This window comes from Ylistrum balloti, unplaced genomic scaffold (assembly GCF_031769215.1).
Source record: "Ylistrum balloti isolate Yb309-2 unplaced genomic scaffold, AGI_CSIRO_Ybal_v1 Utg370800, whole genome shotgun sequence".
Lineage (NCBI taxonomy): Eukaryota > Metazoa > Mollusca > Bivalvia > Pectinida > Pectinidae > Ylistrum > Ylistrum balloti.
In genome coordinates, this window is record NW_026782466.1 from 770860 (window position 1) to 790937 (window position 20078).

The 20078-nt window shown below is 38.4% G+C and overlaps 1 protein-coding gene across 1 annotated transcript in view; it reads left to right on the forward strand.

The window, feature by feature from the left end:
• LOC132558617 (dedicator of cytokinesis protein 4-like) overlaps positions 1 to 18742 on the forward strand; it is a 142159-nt gene extending 123417 nt beyond the window's left edge. The window contains exons 40-55 of the mRNA XM_060223209.1: positions 818 to 878; positions 6467 to 6709; positions 7109 to 7195; positions 7679 to 7819; positions 8429 to 8570; positions 9886 to 10055; positions 10328 to 10594; positions 10857 to 10940; positions 11107 to 11226; positions 11569 to 11690; positions 12036 to 12108; positions 13136 to 13342; positions 14760 to 14850; positions 16493 to 16693; positions 16872 to 16945; positions 17886 to 18742. Coding sequence (XP_060079192.1) covers positions 818 to 878; positions 6467 to 6709; positions 7109 to 7195; positions 7679 to 7819; positions 8429 to 8570; positions 9886 to 10055; positions 10328 to 10594; positions 10857 to 10940; positions 11107 to 11226; positions 11569 to 11690; positions 12036 to 12108; positions 13136 to 13342; positions 14760 to 14850; positions 16493 to 16693; positions 16872 to 16945; positions 17886 to 18251 — 2449 coding nt within the window. The 3' untranslated portion in view covers positions 18252 to 18742. The remainder of the gene's footprint in view (positions 1 to 817; positions 879 to 6466; positions 6710 to 7108; positions 7196 to 7678; positions 7820 to 8428; positions 8571 to 9885; positions 10056 to 10327; positions 10595 to 10856; positions 10941 to 11106; positions 11227 to 11568; positions 11691 to 12035; positions 12109 to 13135; positions 13343 to 14759; positions 14851 to 16492; positions 16694 to 16871; positions 16946 to 17885) is intronic.
• The last annotated feature ends 1336 nt before the right edge of the window (positions 18743 to 20078 follow it).

Genomic DNA, 20078 nt, shown 5'->3' on the forward strand with positions numbered 1-20078 from the left:
GTCCAATGGGTTGACAGGTATGATTGATGAATCAGTATAGACGTTCTAAGGGTGACCAAAATTACTAGAAAATCAGTATAAATGTTCTATGGGTGACCAAAAATTACTAGAAAATCAGTATAAATGTTCTATGGGTGACCAAAAATTACTAGAAAATCAGTATAAATGTTCTATGGGTGACCAAAAATGACTGGAAACTCAGCCTAAAAGTTCTATGCATGATCAGAAATTAATGGAAAATAAATATAAAGGTTTTCCTATAAATGGCCAAGAATTTTTAAAGAATAAATGGAAAGATGCTTACTCAAAGAGGTGCAATTACTGAAGGTACAGATATAAATGAAAGTACCTGAAGACATGGCCAACATTTTGATGATGTTGCTTCATAATGAGGATTGTTCTAAGAAAAGGAAACTAGATTAGTCAGGAACATTAATATAAGTTCTTCAAAAGTTGGCCTGGGATCACAGTGCATTGTTAAATTCATAATGAGGTGCCTGAACTTTGAAATTAAGGATAAACTATTCCCAGAGTGGTTTCCATGTGACATTTCACACACAGTTGTACATAGACTGTCCCAGTATGTGACCTTCTCATCCAGTCTCTTTAAAACTATATTTACACATAAATACATGTATTTATTGAATTATTTTGTTGTGTTTGTTTGACTTTACCCATGTACTTGTGTCTTATCTGAGACTGGTGTTCCTTGTAATGAAGTAAAACAAACTTTTGAAAATTAAAAAAAAAGTAAACAGTGAGACATATTGATGATAGAGCTTATGTTGATATTACGATATTTTTTTTATTTTTTCAGGAATGTATATGATGGAGAGGAAAATAGTGACAGACGCATGCAGAGTACCTTCAATATCCTCGTAAGTATATAATTCTGCGGTGTCTCAGCTGTCTGTCTTCATTTAGGAGACCTTGTAAGTACATAACAATGTAGTGTCTCAGCTGTCTGTCTCAATTTTGGTGACTTTGTAATTGCATAACAATGTGGTGTCTCAGCTGTCTGTCTCAATTTTGGTGTGACCTTGTAATTGCTTAACACTGTGGTGTCTCAGCTGTCTGTCTTCATTTGGGAGACCTTGTAAGTACATAACACTGGTGTCTCAGCTGTCTGTCTTAATTTGGGAGACCTTGTAAGTACATAACACTGGTGTCTCAGCTGTCTGTCTCAACTTTGGTGACCTTGTAATTGCATAACACTGTGGTGTCTCATCTTTCTGTCTTCATTTGGGTGACCTTGTAAGTACATAACACTGGTGTCTCAGCTGTCTGTCTCAATTTTTGTGACCTTGTAATTACATTATTCTCATGTGTCTCCACTGTCTATGTCTAGTAGTGTGGTGTCTCTCCTTGGAGTGATGAGAATTGAAGAAATTACTCTAGAGACAGAGAGTAGTCAAAGTCAACATTACAGTCCAACATTTATAATAGGTGATGAAAGTGTCTGTTGACTAGAATCTGTACCATTCTACGTTATAGAAGTCACAACCAGGTATATTTCTTTTGTTAACAACTTTTCATATATTGTCTTGAGGAAAACATTTTTTTTTTTCAAAGTACATACTTTCACTGGCATGTTTACTAAATAAACAGATAATTTTTTATTTGGGGCTTCATTTAGAAACATATGTGTTCAATTTTTGTATGGTTAAAGTTACATTCTACCGGACATCTCTCCAATACATGACAGCTGTTGCCTAGTCTCCATTCATCCTTTAAAATACTCCTGGAATTCATTTGGTGGCGAGTGCTGTTAATTTGATGATGGCATGAAGCCCTTAAGTAATCAGCTGGTATAACTTAATACAACTCCCCCAATAAACAGGATATGTGAGGTTTTGTCTATCTTATCAGCAAAGGAGGAGGAACAGTCTACTGGGGAAGGGAAGGCCATCGAAGGGGATACTGTCTGGGGAGGGATGGGTCATCCAGAGGGGATACTCTCTGGGGATGGTCAGGTCATCAGGAGGGGATACTGTCTGGGGATGGTCAGGTCATCAGGAGGGGATACCATCTGGGGAGGGCCAGGTCATCAGGAGGGGATACTGTCTGGGGATGGTCAGGTCATCAGGAGGGGATACTGTCTGGGGATGGTCAGGTCATCAGGAGGGGATACCATCTGGGGATGGTCAGGTCATCAGGAGGGGATACCATCTGGGGATGGTCAGGTCATCAGGAGGGGATACCATCTGGGGAGGGCCAGGTCATCAGGAGGGGATACTGTCTGGGGATGGTCAGGTCATCAGGAGGGGATACTGTCTGGGGATGGTCAGGTCATCAGGAGGGGATACCATCTGGGGAGGGTCAGGTCATCAGGAGGTGATACTGTCTGGGGATGGTCAGGTCATCAGGAGGGGATACTGTCTGGGGATGGTCAGGTCATCAGGAGGGGATACCATCTGGGGAGGGCCAGGTCATCAGGAGGGGATACTGTCTGGGGATGGTCAGGTCATCAGGAGGGGATACTGTCTGGGGATGGTCAGGTCATCAGGAGGGGATACCATCTGGGGAGGGTCAGGTCATCAGGAGGAGATACTGTCTGGGGATGGTCAGGTCATCAGGAGGGGATACTGTCTGGGGATGGTCAGGTCATCAGGAGGGGATACCATCTGGGGAGGGCCAGGTCATCAGGAGGGGATACTGTCTGGGGATGGTCAGGTCATCAGGAGGGGATACTGTCTGGGGATGGTCAGGTCATCAGGAGGGGATACTGTCTGGGGAGGGACAGGTCATCAGGAGGGAATACTGTCTGGGGATGGTCAGGTCATCAGGAGGGGATACTGTCTGGGGATGGTCAGGTCATCAGGAGGGGATACTGTCTGGGGATGGTCAGGTCATCAGGAGGGGATACTGTCTGGGGATGGTCAGGTCATCAGGAGGGGATACCATCTGGGGAGGGCCAGGTCATCAGGAGGGGATACTGTCTGGGGATGGTCAGGTGATCAGGAGGGGATACTGTCTGGGGATGGTCAGGTCATCAGGAGGGGATACCATCTGGGGAGGGCCAGGTCATCAGGAGGGGATACTGTCTGGGGATGGTCAGGTCATCAGGAGGGGATACTGTCTGGGGATGGTCAGGTCATCAGGAGGGGATACTGTCTGGGGATGGTCAGGTCATCAGGAGGGGATACTGTCTGGGGATGGTCAGGTCATCAGGAGGGGATACTGTCTGGGGATGGTCAGGTCATCAGGAGGGGATACTATCTGGGGAGGGCCAGGTCATCAGGATGGGATACTGTCTGGGGAGGGACAGGTCATCAGGAGGGAATACTGTCTGGGGAGGGATAGGTCATCAAGAGGGGATACTGTCTGGGGAGGGACAGGTCATCAGGAGGGGATACTGTCTGGGAAGGGATAGGTCATCAGACTGGGATACTGTCTGGGGAGGGACAGGTCATCAGAAGGGGATATTGATTGAGGAAGGGAATATATACCATTCAGATGTGTCCTTATTACTTAGATTTATCACACCTGTCTTTTCCACTAATTACCACTGTTGGGATTACTACTGTGGTAAGAGGTGTTATGTCTTCAGATGACAGTTGTACAATCAATTTCCTTGATGAGAAAATGTCAGCAATTCTGTCTAAGGCAGTGTTTCAATAACTACTTCACCCAATATGTTTATGTAAGCAACCTATACCAAGACTCCCGACCTACTACACACAATGAACGATAACAGCTTTAGAGAAAATGTTTGTTTTCAATCTCAGAAACTATTTTCTAACCAATTACAGGAATCCTATGAATTTGTTTACTCGCCAATTACAGGAGTTGTGCTGGTCAGATGAATGACCTTATGTTGGTGGTATCACAGAGCCTGGTGAAACAGTTGGCTTACATCTGTTATCACACAACATTTCGGTCAGGTTGGGTTACCATCTATCAAATCTAAATATTGGTCGTGTTTACAGTTATCTCCCCTTAGGTCTTGATGTTATCCTTCCAGATTTACAAGTTGGATATTGTCCAACTGAAAATTTATATCTAGCCGGATAAACCTTGTGTGCTGTCTGTGCTCTCCTGGTATAATGGGCGTCTGATTGGCAGCACAATCAAAATTATCTCACCACTCCTGACTGACAGGTGCATTGTAATGTTTTGTCTCTGACATCTCAGGTAGATGGAGCCAGCAGTCTACTTCCTGTTTTTGTTAAAAGAAAATTACAGAGAATTGTTACGTCATTTTCCTCCAGAGGGACAGTTATACGTTACAAAAGTTTGATGATGAATGTTTAATCCTCTGATGTGGTGTTTCAAAAGTTATCCTAATATTATATGATAACCAAGAGCCAATAGGAAGCAGAAGTTGAACATTTATGTCTGGAAAGCAATTTAAAGATGGAAGATTTCTGACAATAAACCATGCCCTGTGTTATTTATTGTTGATTAAAATTGCCAACTTAAGCTATGTCATTGTCCTGAACTGAGCCAATCCTCTGACTTCTAGTAATGTTACAGCCTTCCAAGCCTGTTGCAGCAAAAACCTTGTTATTGGTTGTCTAAACATTTAAAAAGATGGTCATATCTGTAAGACAAATCGTCTAACATGTTCAATTTATTTTATGTTGTCTTGCCATGTTTGAATTAGGCATGTCAGATGTTATTGAATAATACTGTCTTAGTCCAGTGGGTCCCATTACGTTTAACTGATATAATGTCACAATTTAGGTCTGAGATTTCTCTAGAAGGTCTAGTTGCTAGTAAACATAAGGATGTTAATTATAGGGATGCTGTTATGAGACAGAATAGATTCTCAGAAACTGACCTTCCAGTAGCAAAGACAGAGGGAAAAATTGTTGCATTGAAGGGTATACAATTGTAGAAATGATCACTGGAAAACCTGTGTATGATATCGAATGTTTGATTAGCAATGGCTGACTAGCCTCAGCTCCTCAGATATAATGAAATTCCACACGATCACGGGATGCATTGTGAAATTAATTCTTAATGACAGAATTATTGTGTCATTTGTTTCATTACACCATGTCATATTTCAAGTTTTAAAGCATTAATTAACAACCTCGTATCAATTATGATTAAGGTTTTCACAGAATTTTAATATCTTTTATATGACCGTTACAAGTTTGTTTACAAAAACCCTAATTAGTATTTCTTGTTATTCATACATAAACATGTTTAGTAACCATTCTTAAAAGTACTTAATTTTTGTGACCAGTAACATAAACTAAGTTTATAAGTAAATTGTTGTTTAGTGGAGGTCACAAATATGGATGTAAAAAGGTAGCCCTGTACATACTGAACATTTGAGGAGGTTGTCAGTAACACTTGTCAGTAACACATGGACTCCCGTCTCTGTATGTGAGGATATATGGCTATAGTAACACAGGCAATTTACAGTTACAGTATATAACTAATAGTCCATCATCTTGTGGTTTCAGCTGTATTTTTCTCAGGTCTTCAAATGATATGGTCAGAAATTTGACTAGGAACAAATATTATGACATAACCAGATTTTAAAACGGATTATTGTGTTATGCAATAGAAAATATCCATTAACTTCCATTAAACTGGTATTCAATTCTCACAAAATATTCTTCAAAGAATCTGGATTCATTGTTGTTATGGCTGACAATGATGGTAAGGTGATAATCATGGAATGAGAATTAAATCACAGAAAATCACACCTAAGTCGTGTGTGATCAGCTGTAACCATACAGGACATTCAAAGTTTATTTCCTTCAGATAATAGTAAGAACTTAATTCCGTTGTTATAAACAAAATGGATACATGTTAACAGCTATAAATTGGTCAATCTAGTGGTCAGATGGATATTGGTCAGTCAAGTGGTCATTTGGATGTTCTAATGGCTCTCCGTCCAGTTCAGCTAAGTAATATCCTGCTTGTCTAACTCTTGTGTCTCTGGCTAAGGAGATGGTCATGATGTGGTCAATACCCTATTTACTGGACAGTCACAGTGACCTCTAGGTTTGTATATGTAGTGGTCAGTTTAAATTTGTATAGTGGTCTGTACCTAACTATTTGTCATAGTGACCTATAGATGTAGTGGTCAGTTAAAATATTCTATAGATCACAGTATGAGGTGGTCAGTGTTTCTAGTATATAGTCTTTGTATAGTGGTCAGTATGTTAATTGGTCAGATAAGTGGTGACCGATAAAGTAGTCATTTAAAGTGACATTTTATTCAGTGATCATGTTGATTGATAACTAAAGATGTAGCCAGTGTATATAGGCAAAGCCTGTAATGGTCACTCACCTTGACCTATTGTTTTATATATGTAGTGACCAGTTAAAGCGACCAGGAAGTGGTCATTGATTGCAGTGAGCAGTTGGTATATATAAATATTGGTCAGTATGTGTAACAGTCACCTTGACTTATAAACTATTATTTATTGAACTATTATAGGAGAGAACAATATTTTCTACTCACATGAAAGATTTCATTCAAGTTTCTGTTTCGTCATTTTAGAACTTCTACAAAGACAACAGTAATAGACAGGAGATGTACATGCGCTACATCAAGAAGCTATATGACCTTCACCTCTCGGCCAAGAACTATGTTGAGGCTGGCCTCACCTTACAATTGTATGCAAAACTGCTGAATTGGACCGATGACATCAAACAAGGGGAGATGGGCTACCATCCGCAACCAGAGTGGGAGAGGAAAGAGGGCATGTACCAAAAGGTCATAGAGTGCTTTGACAAGGGCAAGGTCAGTCAACAGTTCGGATGAAATTTGTAAATAAAGTTATATATCCTGTGATTATGGGTTACCTACATTTAATGAGATCTACACATAAGTTGTAGTATACCACATGTCTACTTCTGTTGTAACTAATCAAACACAGCCTGAATATGTATCAAAGTATTAATGTTTTGTACAGTTAGTCTTCTGTACGTTGTTTGGACATATCAACAGACTTTTCTTATTTATCTATATAAAAAAAAAGTTTGGTGGAAACTTAAGAATATTTGCCGCTGCAGAAAGTAACTTTAAATTGTTAAATGGTCTAATGACTTCTCTATAATGAACCACCTGTGATTATTTTACTGAAACAAATCATCCATGGTACATCATCAATAGTACATACAGGATATTCTATATTGACAGGTGTGGGAGTTTGGCATTCCACTATGTAAAGAACTGGCAAAGTTCTATGAGGAGAGACTGGAGTATCGCAAACTCAGTCAGATTCTGGTAAGTTTGGGTTAGGAAAGATGCAACATAGAAATACCTAAGTTATTTACAGTATAGGTTCTGTCTCAAAAAACCATCCAATCACCATATAGTTCAATAGAACATTGTGCTATGGCTAATACATTTGTATTGTTCTGTGTAGAATGTGTCTATAGATATATGCTTGTTCGTTCTCAGTGTAGAAAGAAAATACAGTTTGGCTAGCTGTGTTTGTCAGCTTTTTCTGTGTAAATAATAATTTACATCATATTTTAACAGCAAAAACAGACTGCTTTCTTCAGTAAAATGTCAGCATTTTCTGTGTAAATAATGGTTAACTTCATCTTTTTACAGCAAAAACAGGCTGCTTTCTTCAGTAAAATGTCAGCATTTTCTGTGTAAATAATGGTTAACTTCATCTTTTTACAGCAAAAACAGGCTGCTTTCTTCAATAAAATGTCAGCATTTACTGTGTAAATAATGGTTAACTTCATCTTTTTACAGCAAAAACAGGCTGCTTTCTTCAGTAAAATATTGGACGGCGTGGAAGTGGTGGAAGACGGACAGAAGAAATTCTACCCCAGACAGAAGCCCAGCTTCTTTAGAGTGGCATACTATGGTCGCAACTTTCCTCCGTTCGTCAGGGTAAACTATTACAACCTTTGGTTAATAGATACTTTAACAAAAAACAGATATGTATTAGGGATATCATTGATTGTATATAAACTTATTAGTAAATCAAAATAGCAAAAATTTTACTTGAGTTATCTGCCCAATCACATAGGTTGTTTCAGGCGGAGGGGAAGGAGAATTACTGGACTTCTTTCCAAATCCTTGCACGCTTTCATCCTTTCATCTGAGATCAAACAGGAAAGATTGATATAATTGGAGAGCAGTTTTACAAATTTTGTAGAATAAAGTTATAATCTATAAACTGTAAAACTGTATTTATTTTACAACAATTGTGAAACAAGTTATGTCAACTTATACTGATCACTCTTGTTGGTCCATATGTAAGCGCCGAGGGGTCTTATTGTGGGAGGAAACCGGAGTACCCACAGAAAACCCACATGGTCAGGCAGGTGACCCTTACCTTTTCACGTTTGTTCCAGGAATGGAACCCCAACTTAAGTTATAATGATATAAGAACAGATCATAAGAGGGTTATGTGCCCTTTATTTTTGTATGTTAAAGAGGACGGGTCAGCTTTGATATTTTTTTGTTTTAATTTTACATTGCTTTATGAATTTATAGAACAAAGCATTTGTGTACCGAGGCCATGAGTGTCTGAAATTACAAGATGTAATAAACCAGCTAACACAAGAGTTTCCCTCGGCAACCATTATGCAGAAGAACACGAACCCGACGGAAGAGATGATGGAAGGCGAGGCACTGAGTATCCTTTACACAGCAAACTACACCTAACTTGACAAGTGATATTTGTTTGTGTGCCATTTTCACAATCTTTGTAATTGCAGGTTGTAGACCTGCTGATGGTCCCCATTTTTGGTATAAACTGCATGATATGTTTTAATTTATTCAAATAGTAGTATTGTTCAGAACATACGTATGTACTTCATGTTCTTTTGAAATCACCAAATACTGAAATCTTAAATGCAATTTACTGAAATGTGGTGCTTATACAACTCCCCGTTTCTGACATCTCTTTTGGCCAGTTTTGACTTACCTCACTCACTTCCAAGATTTCAACAACTGAGGCCCTGAGCATCACTGATGAGTCCAAGAAGGACAAAACAGCTGTATAATGAAGTTTATTAGTCCCCTGCCAGTGAAACCAGGATAAAAAAACTTTCGTAAAACATCATAGAGTATTAAATTTTTTTTTTTTTTTTTTTTGTGTCATTTTCTGGAATTTGCGTCCTTTTTGTCAAGATACTGGTTTTTGGAGTGAAGATTTTCAATTGTTAAAATGAGACATCTGTTTATTGCTCTCAAGGTCTATGCTGTTTACAAAATTTAATTAACAGCAGGGGATAAGTGTTGCATGCAGTACAAACTGTAAGCTTATTCATTATTTTAGCTATACTTCATTAACCTTTTTATTGCAGGGTACTTTTCACTTGTGTCTTTTGTGTATAAGTTCTTGATCACAGAATTTTAAGTAATATTCATGTGAAAATTGATAGAAAAAATATCCAATTTTTTTTTTGCTTTATTAATTTTTTCCTCTTTGGTGATTAAGATGTCTTGTGAAATTAAATTACGAACAATGAATTTCATAACTGAAAACGTTAAAAACCTGATGATTTCTTCTCGATCAAAGAAACTCTTGCTTAAGTGGGAGAGGATCATTTGTTGTGTAGTGTCATACGATACATAATGTCAAGCGACTAAACTTAACTGCAAATACTGGTTTACCACATTTTGTCAGTATGCCCTAACAAGCCAAATAGCACTAAAACTATTGCAGTTATAGTAGATATGCTATATCATTGTCCTGTAATAAGCCCATCCTCTGACTTTGGGTCTGAGGTTCTGTGTGTCAATAAGCTTGTGCACTAAATAAGCCAATTAACACATAGTATTTTATTTTTAGTAGATATACCCACATATACTTCGTCATTGTCCTGTAATAAGCCCATCCCCTGACTTTGTGTGTGAGGTCATTTGTTGTCCCTGGAGAACAATTATAGTAAAATTGGGTGGCTGTATTGAGTGGGGTAATTGTGAATACCTTAACTCTAGTTCAGTTATACAGATCTGTGGTGTTAAGCCAGTAGCTGAGAAGAGACCAGAATTTAGACACTGTCCTAACGCTGCCACAGAAATTCAACAATTCTACAATGTCAATGATGTTGATACATTCCAGCTTGATAAGTCTGTCTACCGTGGCGAGAAAGACAAGGATAATGAGTTTAAGGTAATACATTGTGACTTTATCTTAAAAACCATGGTGGAATTTTCAAAACCATTTTTATGAAAGTTCATGATGTCTCTCAATAAGATCAGTTGATATTTTTTAAACATTTGTTTTGAAGATGTTTTTCAATATTCTGGATTTTGACAAAACTGATGGCGCAGTCCAGTGCACTTCAAGTCAAGGAATGTGAATTTATGAAAGTTTACTTATACAGGTGACTTTGTCAAATAATTGGTTAAAACATGAAAATTTGCTTGTTTATTTCATTACAGTCCCTGTGTACAGAACGGGTTCTGATGAAAACAAGCTATAAGTTCCCTGGGATATTACAATGGTATGAGGTTGTCAATACTGAGACAGTAACCTTGAACCCTCTGAGGACGGCCATTGAAGCAGTGAAAAAGGCATGCCGAGAACTAAAGAGCACTATCAGAGACTGTGAGCACAATCAGACTGACGACAACATCAAGCACTTGTCCATGCTGCTAAATGGCATGATCAGTGCTAATGTAATGGGAGGCATTCCTAAGTACAAGGAGGTGGGTCAATTTTTGTAAAACAATTGCATCTCCTTACATAGAAAGTACTAGGAGTTATCTCCCCTTCTTATTACATTCCAGAAGGCAAGCTAATGTTAAACGATTGCAAAGTTACCAGTAGGTCAATTTACTTAAGGACATCAGTCACAGTTGTCTTCCCTTAACAATATGCAAAAATTGTGAGTGTACAGTGTTTTGATAGTTTCTTTCTTTTCTTAAACTTTGAAGTAGATGTAACAAAAGTTGCTTTGGATTTTTGTAGGCTTTCTTCTCCAATGAGTTTGCGATAGAACATCCAGAGGAGACATACCTCTGCCCAGAGCTGAAGCGTTGTATACAGGAACAAGTGAGTAAAGAGGACCCCTATAGTGTGATATTTAGGATTGGGACTCATAAATGTTTCTGCCCATTACCGTTATGTTGGTAAAATCAATAGTTGAAGGCACTGTTAAAAAATCTTTACAACATCATTGTCTACCGTTACGAATTGAAGATTTATTTCTTTATTGTAGATAGGCCTGCTGGATAAGGGTCTGAAAAAAATGAAAACGGCTGGTCATAAAGATCTGACTGCCATGGTAAACAATCTGGAGGGGATACTCAAAGATATCAAAGAGAGTGTGGAGGACAAGGTATTATCTCCCTTTAATGATTTCACTCTGTCAGTAAAAATTTCCGTCGGATTTCAATTGGATTTCAAATTGAATCAAGTACAAACATCTTTTCATATATCTTGTTTCATATGAGAAGGTGAATTGAAAAACTTTTCAGCAAACATGATAAATGTTTCTAGTCCCATCAAGTATGTACATAAATAAGTATGACCTTGTATAGCACATAAAATCTGAGTAAAAAAAAGAGAAGGTCTTGGGAGAATTTTTTATTATGCAGCATCCTTGATAAAAAGTCATTCTTGCCTGAAATCATGTATATTTTTAAACTGAGATAATTTTCATTTCCTTCGTTGTGATAAGGACTCACAGAGACCACAAAACAGACGGTCAGATTCAGGAAATGCCAGTCTCTGCGACAATAGTGTCCAGTATCTTACCCGCCCAACTACCCCCAGTACCTACTCTGTAAATTCCAGCGGCAGGTAAGTCAGAGAAGCCATGATGAGAACAGGAAAAAAGTGATAAAGTTGTTGTTTACAGACACATAAAAAGTTTTCTTGTAATGGAACTGTGATATCTATAATAAAAATGTATATATATAAGTTCTTTTTCCATGCATATCTGAGATTTCTGGTTTCCTTTTTATATATGATATTTATCCAAAATAATGAGGAAATCTAGAATATTTCCTTACTTATTCAGATGGAAAAAAGAAAGGATTTTAGATTTTGATAGATTTATTGTGAGGAAACATTTCAAGTCTTTAACTACTATATCTTTACAATACCACCCTTAAATTTTTTACTGGTAACATTTCTATTGTGTAGCAGCAACAGATCCTCTGAGTGCTCAGTCTCCATAGATGGGCAGTCTCACGATGACGTGTATACAGACCTAGAGGTAGGTGGCGCTGTTGTTACAGTGTTAGCATGAGCTTGTTATTTTGGGCTTGCTATGCTTGGTAATGGCTTTACTAACGTGCTTTCTGATATGTGTCTGCTTTATTTACACAGAATTTTGACAAAATTATAACTTCTGTGACATTCTGTATAAACATTTTTTAGTTTCATCATTTAGTAATCTTTCATATTGTCTCTCCGCATGAAAAATGACAGTAGGAATCTAATTTACATAACAGTCTGAGAACTCTCTAGCCATCTTGTTGTGAAGGATGTGTTCCCTAATCTGGAATGTTTCAGTTGCTCATTTTTTCTTATATTCCTGTGACAATAAAAATTCTCTGTCGCCAGAATAAATCCAGCCAATAGAACAAATTTGATGTTGTCTCTGGACCTAACTTGCTAAATGCATGAAGGCTTGTGTTATTGGTTTGACACCCAAGGGAGATTACTCCCATATTAGTTTACAGAAACTGCTGTGTTGTAAATATATGGTCTATTGTAAACAGCTTGTTTATTTAAATATCAAATAAAAAACAAAAATGTTAGATTTTGTAATTCTGTTGTTATTGTTGCATGAATATTTTTATTTTGTTTAGATAACATACAAGAAATATATTCTTTTTTCTAACTTAAAGTGAATTATTTACTTTCAATATTTTTTCATTATGAAATAATTGGTTGTTGTTTGTTTTTTTACTGTGATATATATTTCAAATAAACTCTTTGAATAATTATATATTACTGTACAAAATATGATTTTTAAGAAATACAAAAATTAATCAAATGTTTTTCATCATTATGATAAATGCACAGCAGATTCTGTTATATATCATTTTTGTATCTGTTTTACGGATTGAATAATAACTACCTAACTTTAGTTTATACCTGGGCACATCAAAATAGCAGTACACAGTCTGACAGTGTTATGTTGTGGCTTGTTTATCCAGCCCGATACACTGATATAGCCCAAGGTTCACCATGTGATGCTAATTCTGTACTGTACCATCTCTCTGCATGTGATCTAGGAGAACCCACATCAGCATCCTCCACATCACTTTAACCTTTCACCCCTAATACCTCCGCCTCCACCGGAAAAGAGACGACATAGTCAGCACATCCCTGTAGGGAGTTCCGGGCAACATGTCTTCTTTGGAAGCCCCAGAGCAGCTGTGCCCCCTCCAATACCGTCACGGCCACACTCACTGTGTTTGAATGGGCTAGCAGCCCAACAGGTTGGTACGATGCCCTTAGATAAAATCCCAGTGACACCAATACCTCTTGTCAGTCCTATACCTTTCGTCAGTCCATCAACTAGCATGGTCCATATGTCTGTCTTGTTTTGGTTTATTTTGGTCTTCTCCTTATCTTTTTTTATTTCCTTGATCTTGATCATACTCTGTGACATGTTGATTGATGTTTTTTAAATTCTCATCCTAGCTCCAAAAACTTCAGTGTTTGTTCTCTATGGAATAAGTCCAAGATCTGCTCACTAGTTCAAACAAAATTTTGTTTTTTTGTAAATTTTCAAATAATTGTCAAATCAGATTGGGTTTTGTAGATATCTTTTAAATGTTTGTTGCAGTAGACTTAGGTCATGTAGATGTTTGTGACAGTAGACTTAGGTCATATAGATGTTTGTTATAGTAGACTTAGGTCATGTAGATGTTTGTCACAGTAGGTAATGGGTCATGTTTGTAACAATAAATATTGTCAATGACTTATTGGTTGGATTTGAGCCTTGGAATTCTCTCTTGTTTACAGTGGCAACGTGTGTCAGATGAAGATAATACAACAGACACACAAAAAAATAGTACCTTTCAATACAGCTTTAGAGTTCGATGTCATGTAGGTCATGTAGATGTTTGTCAAAGAAGATACTGTCATGTGAATGTTTGTCACAATAGATACATGGTCATCTAAGTGATTGTCATCTATGATGATATTTATTTTGAAAGGCTTCAAACCTAGAGCTATGGCCCATGTCTTTGACTTCAAAGATTTTTTGTAAAATTAAGTTTCATGGGCATACTGTAAAATACATATATTACCTGTGTTTAAAAACTGGTGGATCAAGGGTTGCCAATGTGACCATCAGTGATTGCCATAGCGACCATCAGTTGTAGTCCTGGTGACCATCTGTGGTTGCCATGGCGACCACCAGTGGTTGCAGTGATAACAATCAAGGGCAGTCCTCGTGACAAACAATGCTTGCTGTTACAACCTTCAGTGGTTGCAATGTTGAAGGAAGCTATGGTGAAAGATCTAGAATAATAGCACAATTGGTGAAGGTTAACATAATACTATAATGCATGCATGACATATATATATCATTATATATAGCTTTACTACAGAATATCTTGTTTACTAAACATTTGATATCCAGATAACAAGTTTATTGGCTTTTAAAGCATTTAAATGGCTTTTTGAGTAATTTCAGCAATTTAAAATTGACAAAAGCTGCAATAACTAAATAGCAATTGAGGAAAGTTCATTTGTTTTCATTGAATTTCTATATTTCAAAACAAACAATTATGATTCTAAATTGATAATGCAGTTGAAATATCCTTAAGAATCAATCATTCACCAGATATATACATTTTTATGATGCTTAGTGTTTAGTTGTGAAGAGGTTGTTTAATGGTTTTGTAGGTAGCAACGCAGATGCAGACCTCTCGTCATGGTAGTGACCCAAACATCAAACAGACCAGACCAACAAGTTCTTATTCCATCAGACATGAAGGTAAGACGCTGTGAACCTTTAGTCCGGTGACATACTCCTTAACATAATGATAGAACCTCTCATCTGGTGACATATTCTCCCTCCATACCTACAGATAGAACCTCTCATCTAGAGACATACTCTCCCTCCATACCTACTGATAGAACCTCTCATCTAGTGACATACTCCCCATACCTAGTGATAGAACCTCTCATCTAGTGACATACTCTCCATACCTACTGATAGAACCTCTCATCTAGTGACATACTCTCCATACCTACTGATAGAACCTCTCATCTAGTGACATACTCTCCCTCCATACCTACAGATAGAACCTCTCATCTAGTGACATACTCTCCCTCCATACCTACTGATAGAACCTCTCATCTGGTGACATACTCTCCATACCTACTGATAGAACCTCTCATCTAGTGACATACTCTCCCTCCATACCTACTGATAGAACCTCTCTTCTAGTGACATACTCTCCATACCTACTGATAGAACCTCTCATCTAGTGACATACTCCCCATACCTACAGATAGAACCTCTCATCCTCTCATATCTGATAGAACCTCTCGTGACATACTCTCCTCCATACCTACCTACTGATAGAACCTCTCTGACATACTCTCCATACCTACTGATAGAACCTCTCATCTAGTGACATACTCCCCATACCTACAGATAGAACCTCTCATCTAGTGACATACTCTCCATACCTACTGATAGAACCTCTCATCTAGTGACATACTCTCCCTCCATACCTACTGATAGAACCTCTCATCTAGTGACATACTCCCCATACCTATTGATAGAATCTCTCATCTAGTGACATACTCCCCATACCTATTGATAGAATCTCTCATCTAGTGACATACTCTCCCTCCATACCTACTGATAGAACCTCTCATCTAGTGACATACTCTCCATACCCACTGATAGAACCTCTCATCTAGTGACATACTCTCCCTCCATACCTATTGATAGAATCTCTCATCTAGTGACATACTCCCCATACCTACTGATAGAACCTCTCATCTAGTGACATACTCTCCCTCCATACCTACTGATAGAACCTCTCATCTAGTGACATACTCCCCATACCTACTGATAGAACCTCTCATCTAGTGACATACTTTCCAGACCTGGAACCTTTTGTTCTTATGAGATGCCAATTTTTATACAGTTCTGTGTAAATTTCACTCCACGATTTAGAAAGATTCTGTGTGGTAACCATGACAATGGCTTCACACAACTTAAGTGAAATCACATTTATTTGACCTTGACATTGACCATGAACAACTTCATTTAAATGACTTGAAGCCTTGACCTTGATAAGACAACTGCAGTGAAATTGTATTAATTTGTCCTTGACCTTGACCATGAAAAACTTAATTTTAGACAGCTTGTGACCTTGACCTTGATAAGATAACTGCATGGAAATTGTATTTATTTGCCCTGAATATTGATCATGAACAACTGCATTTAAAGAACTTTAACCTTGATAAAACAACTCTAGTGAAATCAGATTTATGTGACTTTGACAACTAGATTTTAATATATACCACAGTAAGTACATGTGTGGTGTTGTTCGGACATTGCTGTATAGGTTAAGCATAGTGAGAGGAATGTACCATTGTTTCCTTACTTACTTTTCCAGGAGAGTACCTGTATCCAGAGGGACCACCTACACCATGTGCAAAGGAGTCAAAGAAACGAGATGTTTATGTGACCCCCCTCAGTCCCCCAATCCCTACCCATGGACGACACTTGTCCACTGGGGAGAGTCCGCCTCCCTCCCCATCCCCCAGTATGATGTCATCAGCATCCACCCCAGCACTCCCACCACGAAAACTCTCAGGTAAATATTGATTTAACAGTTCTAAGTATCATTTATTGACCAGCCTATATTTAGGATTGGTCAGGTATGAGATAAGTGTGTATAAACTTTACCTGTTTGTCACTGAATGTCACACAGATGAAATTGTTACAGATGTTGTGTGAAAACGATGATAAACTAAAATATTGCTTGTTTTCAGAGTCCACAAATGAAGATGCACCACCTTCCCTTCCAAGGAAAGCATCAACAGGTCAACCAATACTCCCACCTAAGGTAGGTTTTCTTTACTCTTACCTACAGTACCATTAAATGTAGGTCACCCTTCACCACCATTAAATGTAGGTAATCACTCACTACCATCAAATGTAGGTCATATCTTGATACCACCTGCTCAAGGTCATCCCTCTCTACCATTAAATATAGGTCATCCCATGAATCCACCAAGGTCATCCCTCATTACCATTAAATGTAGGTAATCCCTCACTACCATTAAATGTAGGTCATCCTCCACTACCATTAAATGTAGGTCATCCCTCATACCACCTCCTCAAGGTCATCCCTCTCTACCATTAAATGTAGGTCATCCCATGAATCCACCACCTCAAGGTCATCCCTCATACCACCTCCTCAAGGCCATCCCTCTCTACCATTAAATATAGGTCATCCCATGAATCCACCACCTCAAGGTCATCCCTCATTACCATTAAATGTAGGTAATCCCTCACTACCATTAAATGTAGGTCATCCCTCATACCACCTCCTCAAGGTCATCCCTCTCTACCATTAGATATAGGTCATCCCATGAATCCACCACCTCAAGGTCATCCCTCATACCACCTCCTCAAGGTCATTCCTCACTACCATTAAATGTAGGTCATCCCTTGATACCACCTCCTCAAGGTCATCCCTGTCTACCATGAAACGTAGGTTATTCCTCATTACCACTGAATATAGATTATCGCTTACTATCATCAAATGTAGGTCATGTCTGTAATTTCCAATTTTCTTGTTTGATATTTATCATTGGGGCTTACATGTTTTAAAAAACATCATCCCTGTTTACTTACTGTTTTTAAATTTTGTTAGAATTTAAAACGCAGCTGACAAGATCTTGAGCCAACACAGTCATTGATATCAGTGTAATGTTTACAGTGTGATTCTGCGTTGGTTTGTCCGATTGATATATGATAATTATGTTTCTGTATGCTTTCAGTTAACTACCGGATGTAAACCTGTGAAAGGGGGAATATCACGACCTGCTCCTCCACTCCCTCCTCGTCAACCTACCCCTTCCCCGAAATCTCCGGAACAGGAATCGCAACTGTCCCGATCTGTGTCAAATGTCTCTACTCACAGTAACGACAGAGTGACTGTACGGCTAAACGATTCGAGCTCTACAAATCTGAACAATTCTAACAGTGCTGACTATAAACAGGTGGAGGATGGGTCCAATGACCCACCGCCTATCCCACTGAGACACAGTCAACGGATAGAATCCCCACCACAGGTGTCGTCACGATTGTCTTTACCCGATAGAAAGTCCACCGTGTCAATTGAGTTTGAGAACACGCCTTTGTAAGACTGACACTCCGGCGACTCATTGTGATCTGTGATTTTATATTGAATCGTGCTACAGTATATATATATATATATAATGAGATGTGTATAGTTCAGTATTTCCTTCCTTGGAAAGTTGTACAATATGGATGTGCAATTTCTTTACGACGTGTATATATGTATACAGGGTGATATATGTTATGGTGATTTTTAACACATGTCTTATCAGACAAAACAACAGTGTATTGATCTTCACCAAAGGAGCAATATTTCAAGGAAACATGAATTGTATTTTTACCAAAGGACAAATTGTTGTTTGTTTCACTTAGCTGCAATGAAAACTGCTTTAAGATTGGAGTAAATACTCTGTTTTCATTCTAACTCTTTACACAGGAAGTTAATATTATTACGTTGATAGACTTGTATTGATTGTTGAACAAATTGAATGATCTCATTCTACAGAACACTGTACGGCTATTTAGACAGGCCCATTAAACTATTCCCTTAACAGTTTGACTGCTTCATTTATATGTTAAACTGGGTTCTGTACCCTGAACAGTTAGGTAAGGTTGACTGCTCTACATTACACAAGTAAACTGGGTTCTGTACCCTGAACAGTTAGGTAAGGTTGACTGCTCTACATAACACAAGTAAACTGGGTTCTGTACCCTGAACAGTTAGGTAAGGTTGACTGCTCTACATAACACAAGTAAACTAGGTTCTGTACCCTGAACAGTTAGGTAAGGTTGACAGCTCTACATTACACAAGTAAACTGGGTTCTGTACCCTGAACAGTTAGGTAAGGTTGACTGCTCTACATAACACCAGTAAACTGGGTTCTGTACCCTGAACAGTTAGGTAAGGTTGACTGCTCTACAACACACAAGTAAACTGGGTTCTGTACCCTGAACAGTTAGGTAAGGTTAACTGTTCTACAACACACAAGTAAACTGGGTTCTGTACCCTGAACATTAGGTAAGGTTGACTGCTCTACATTAAACAAGTAAACTGGGTTCTGTACCCTGAACAGTTAGGTACGGTTGACTACTCTACATAACACAAGTAAACTGGGTTCTGTACCCTGAACAGTTAGGTAAGGTTGACTGCTCTACATAACACAAGTAAACTGGGTTCTGTACCCTGAACAGTTAGGTAAGGTTGACTGCTCTACATTAAACAAGTAAACTGGGTTCTGTACCCTGAACAGTTAGGTAAGGTTGACTGCTCTACATTACACAAGTAAACTGGGTTCTGTACCCTGAACAGTTAGGTAAGGTTGACTGCTCTACATAACACAAGTAAACTGGGTTCTGTACCCTGAACAGTTAGGTAAGGTTGACTGCTCTACATAACACCAGTAAACTGGGTTCTGTACCCTGAACAGTTAAATAAGGTTGACTACTCTACATAACACAAGTAAACTGGGTTCTGTACCCTGAACAGTTTAATAAGGTTGACTGCTCTACATAACACAAGTAAACTGGGTTCTGTACCCTGAACAGTTAGGTAAGGTTGACTGCTCTACATATCACCAGTAAACTGGGTTCTGTACCCTGAACAGTTAGGTAAGGTTGACTGCTCTACATTACACAAGTAAACTGGGTTCTGTACCCTGAACAGTTAGGTAAGGTTGACTGCTCTACATTACACAAGTAAACTGGGTTCTGTACCCTGAACAGTTAGGTAAGGTTGACTGCTCTACATTAAACAAGTAAACTGGGTTCTGTACCCTGAACAGTTAGGTAAGGTTGACTGCTCTACATTACACAAGTAAACTGGGTTCTGTACCCTGAACAGTTAGGTACAGTTGACTGCTCTACATAACACAAGTAAACTGGGTTCTGTACCC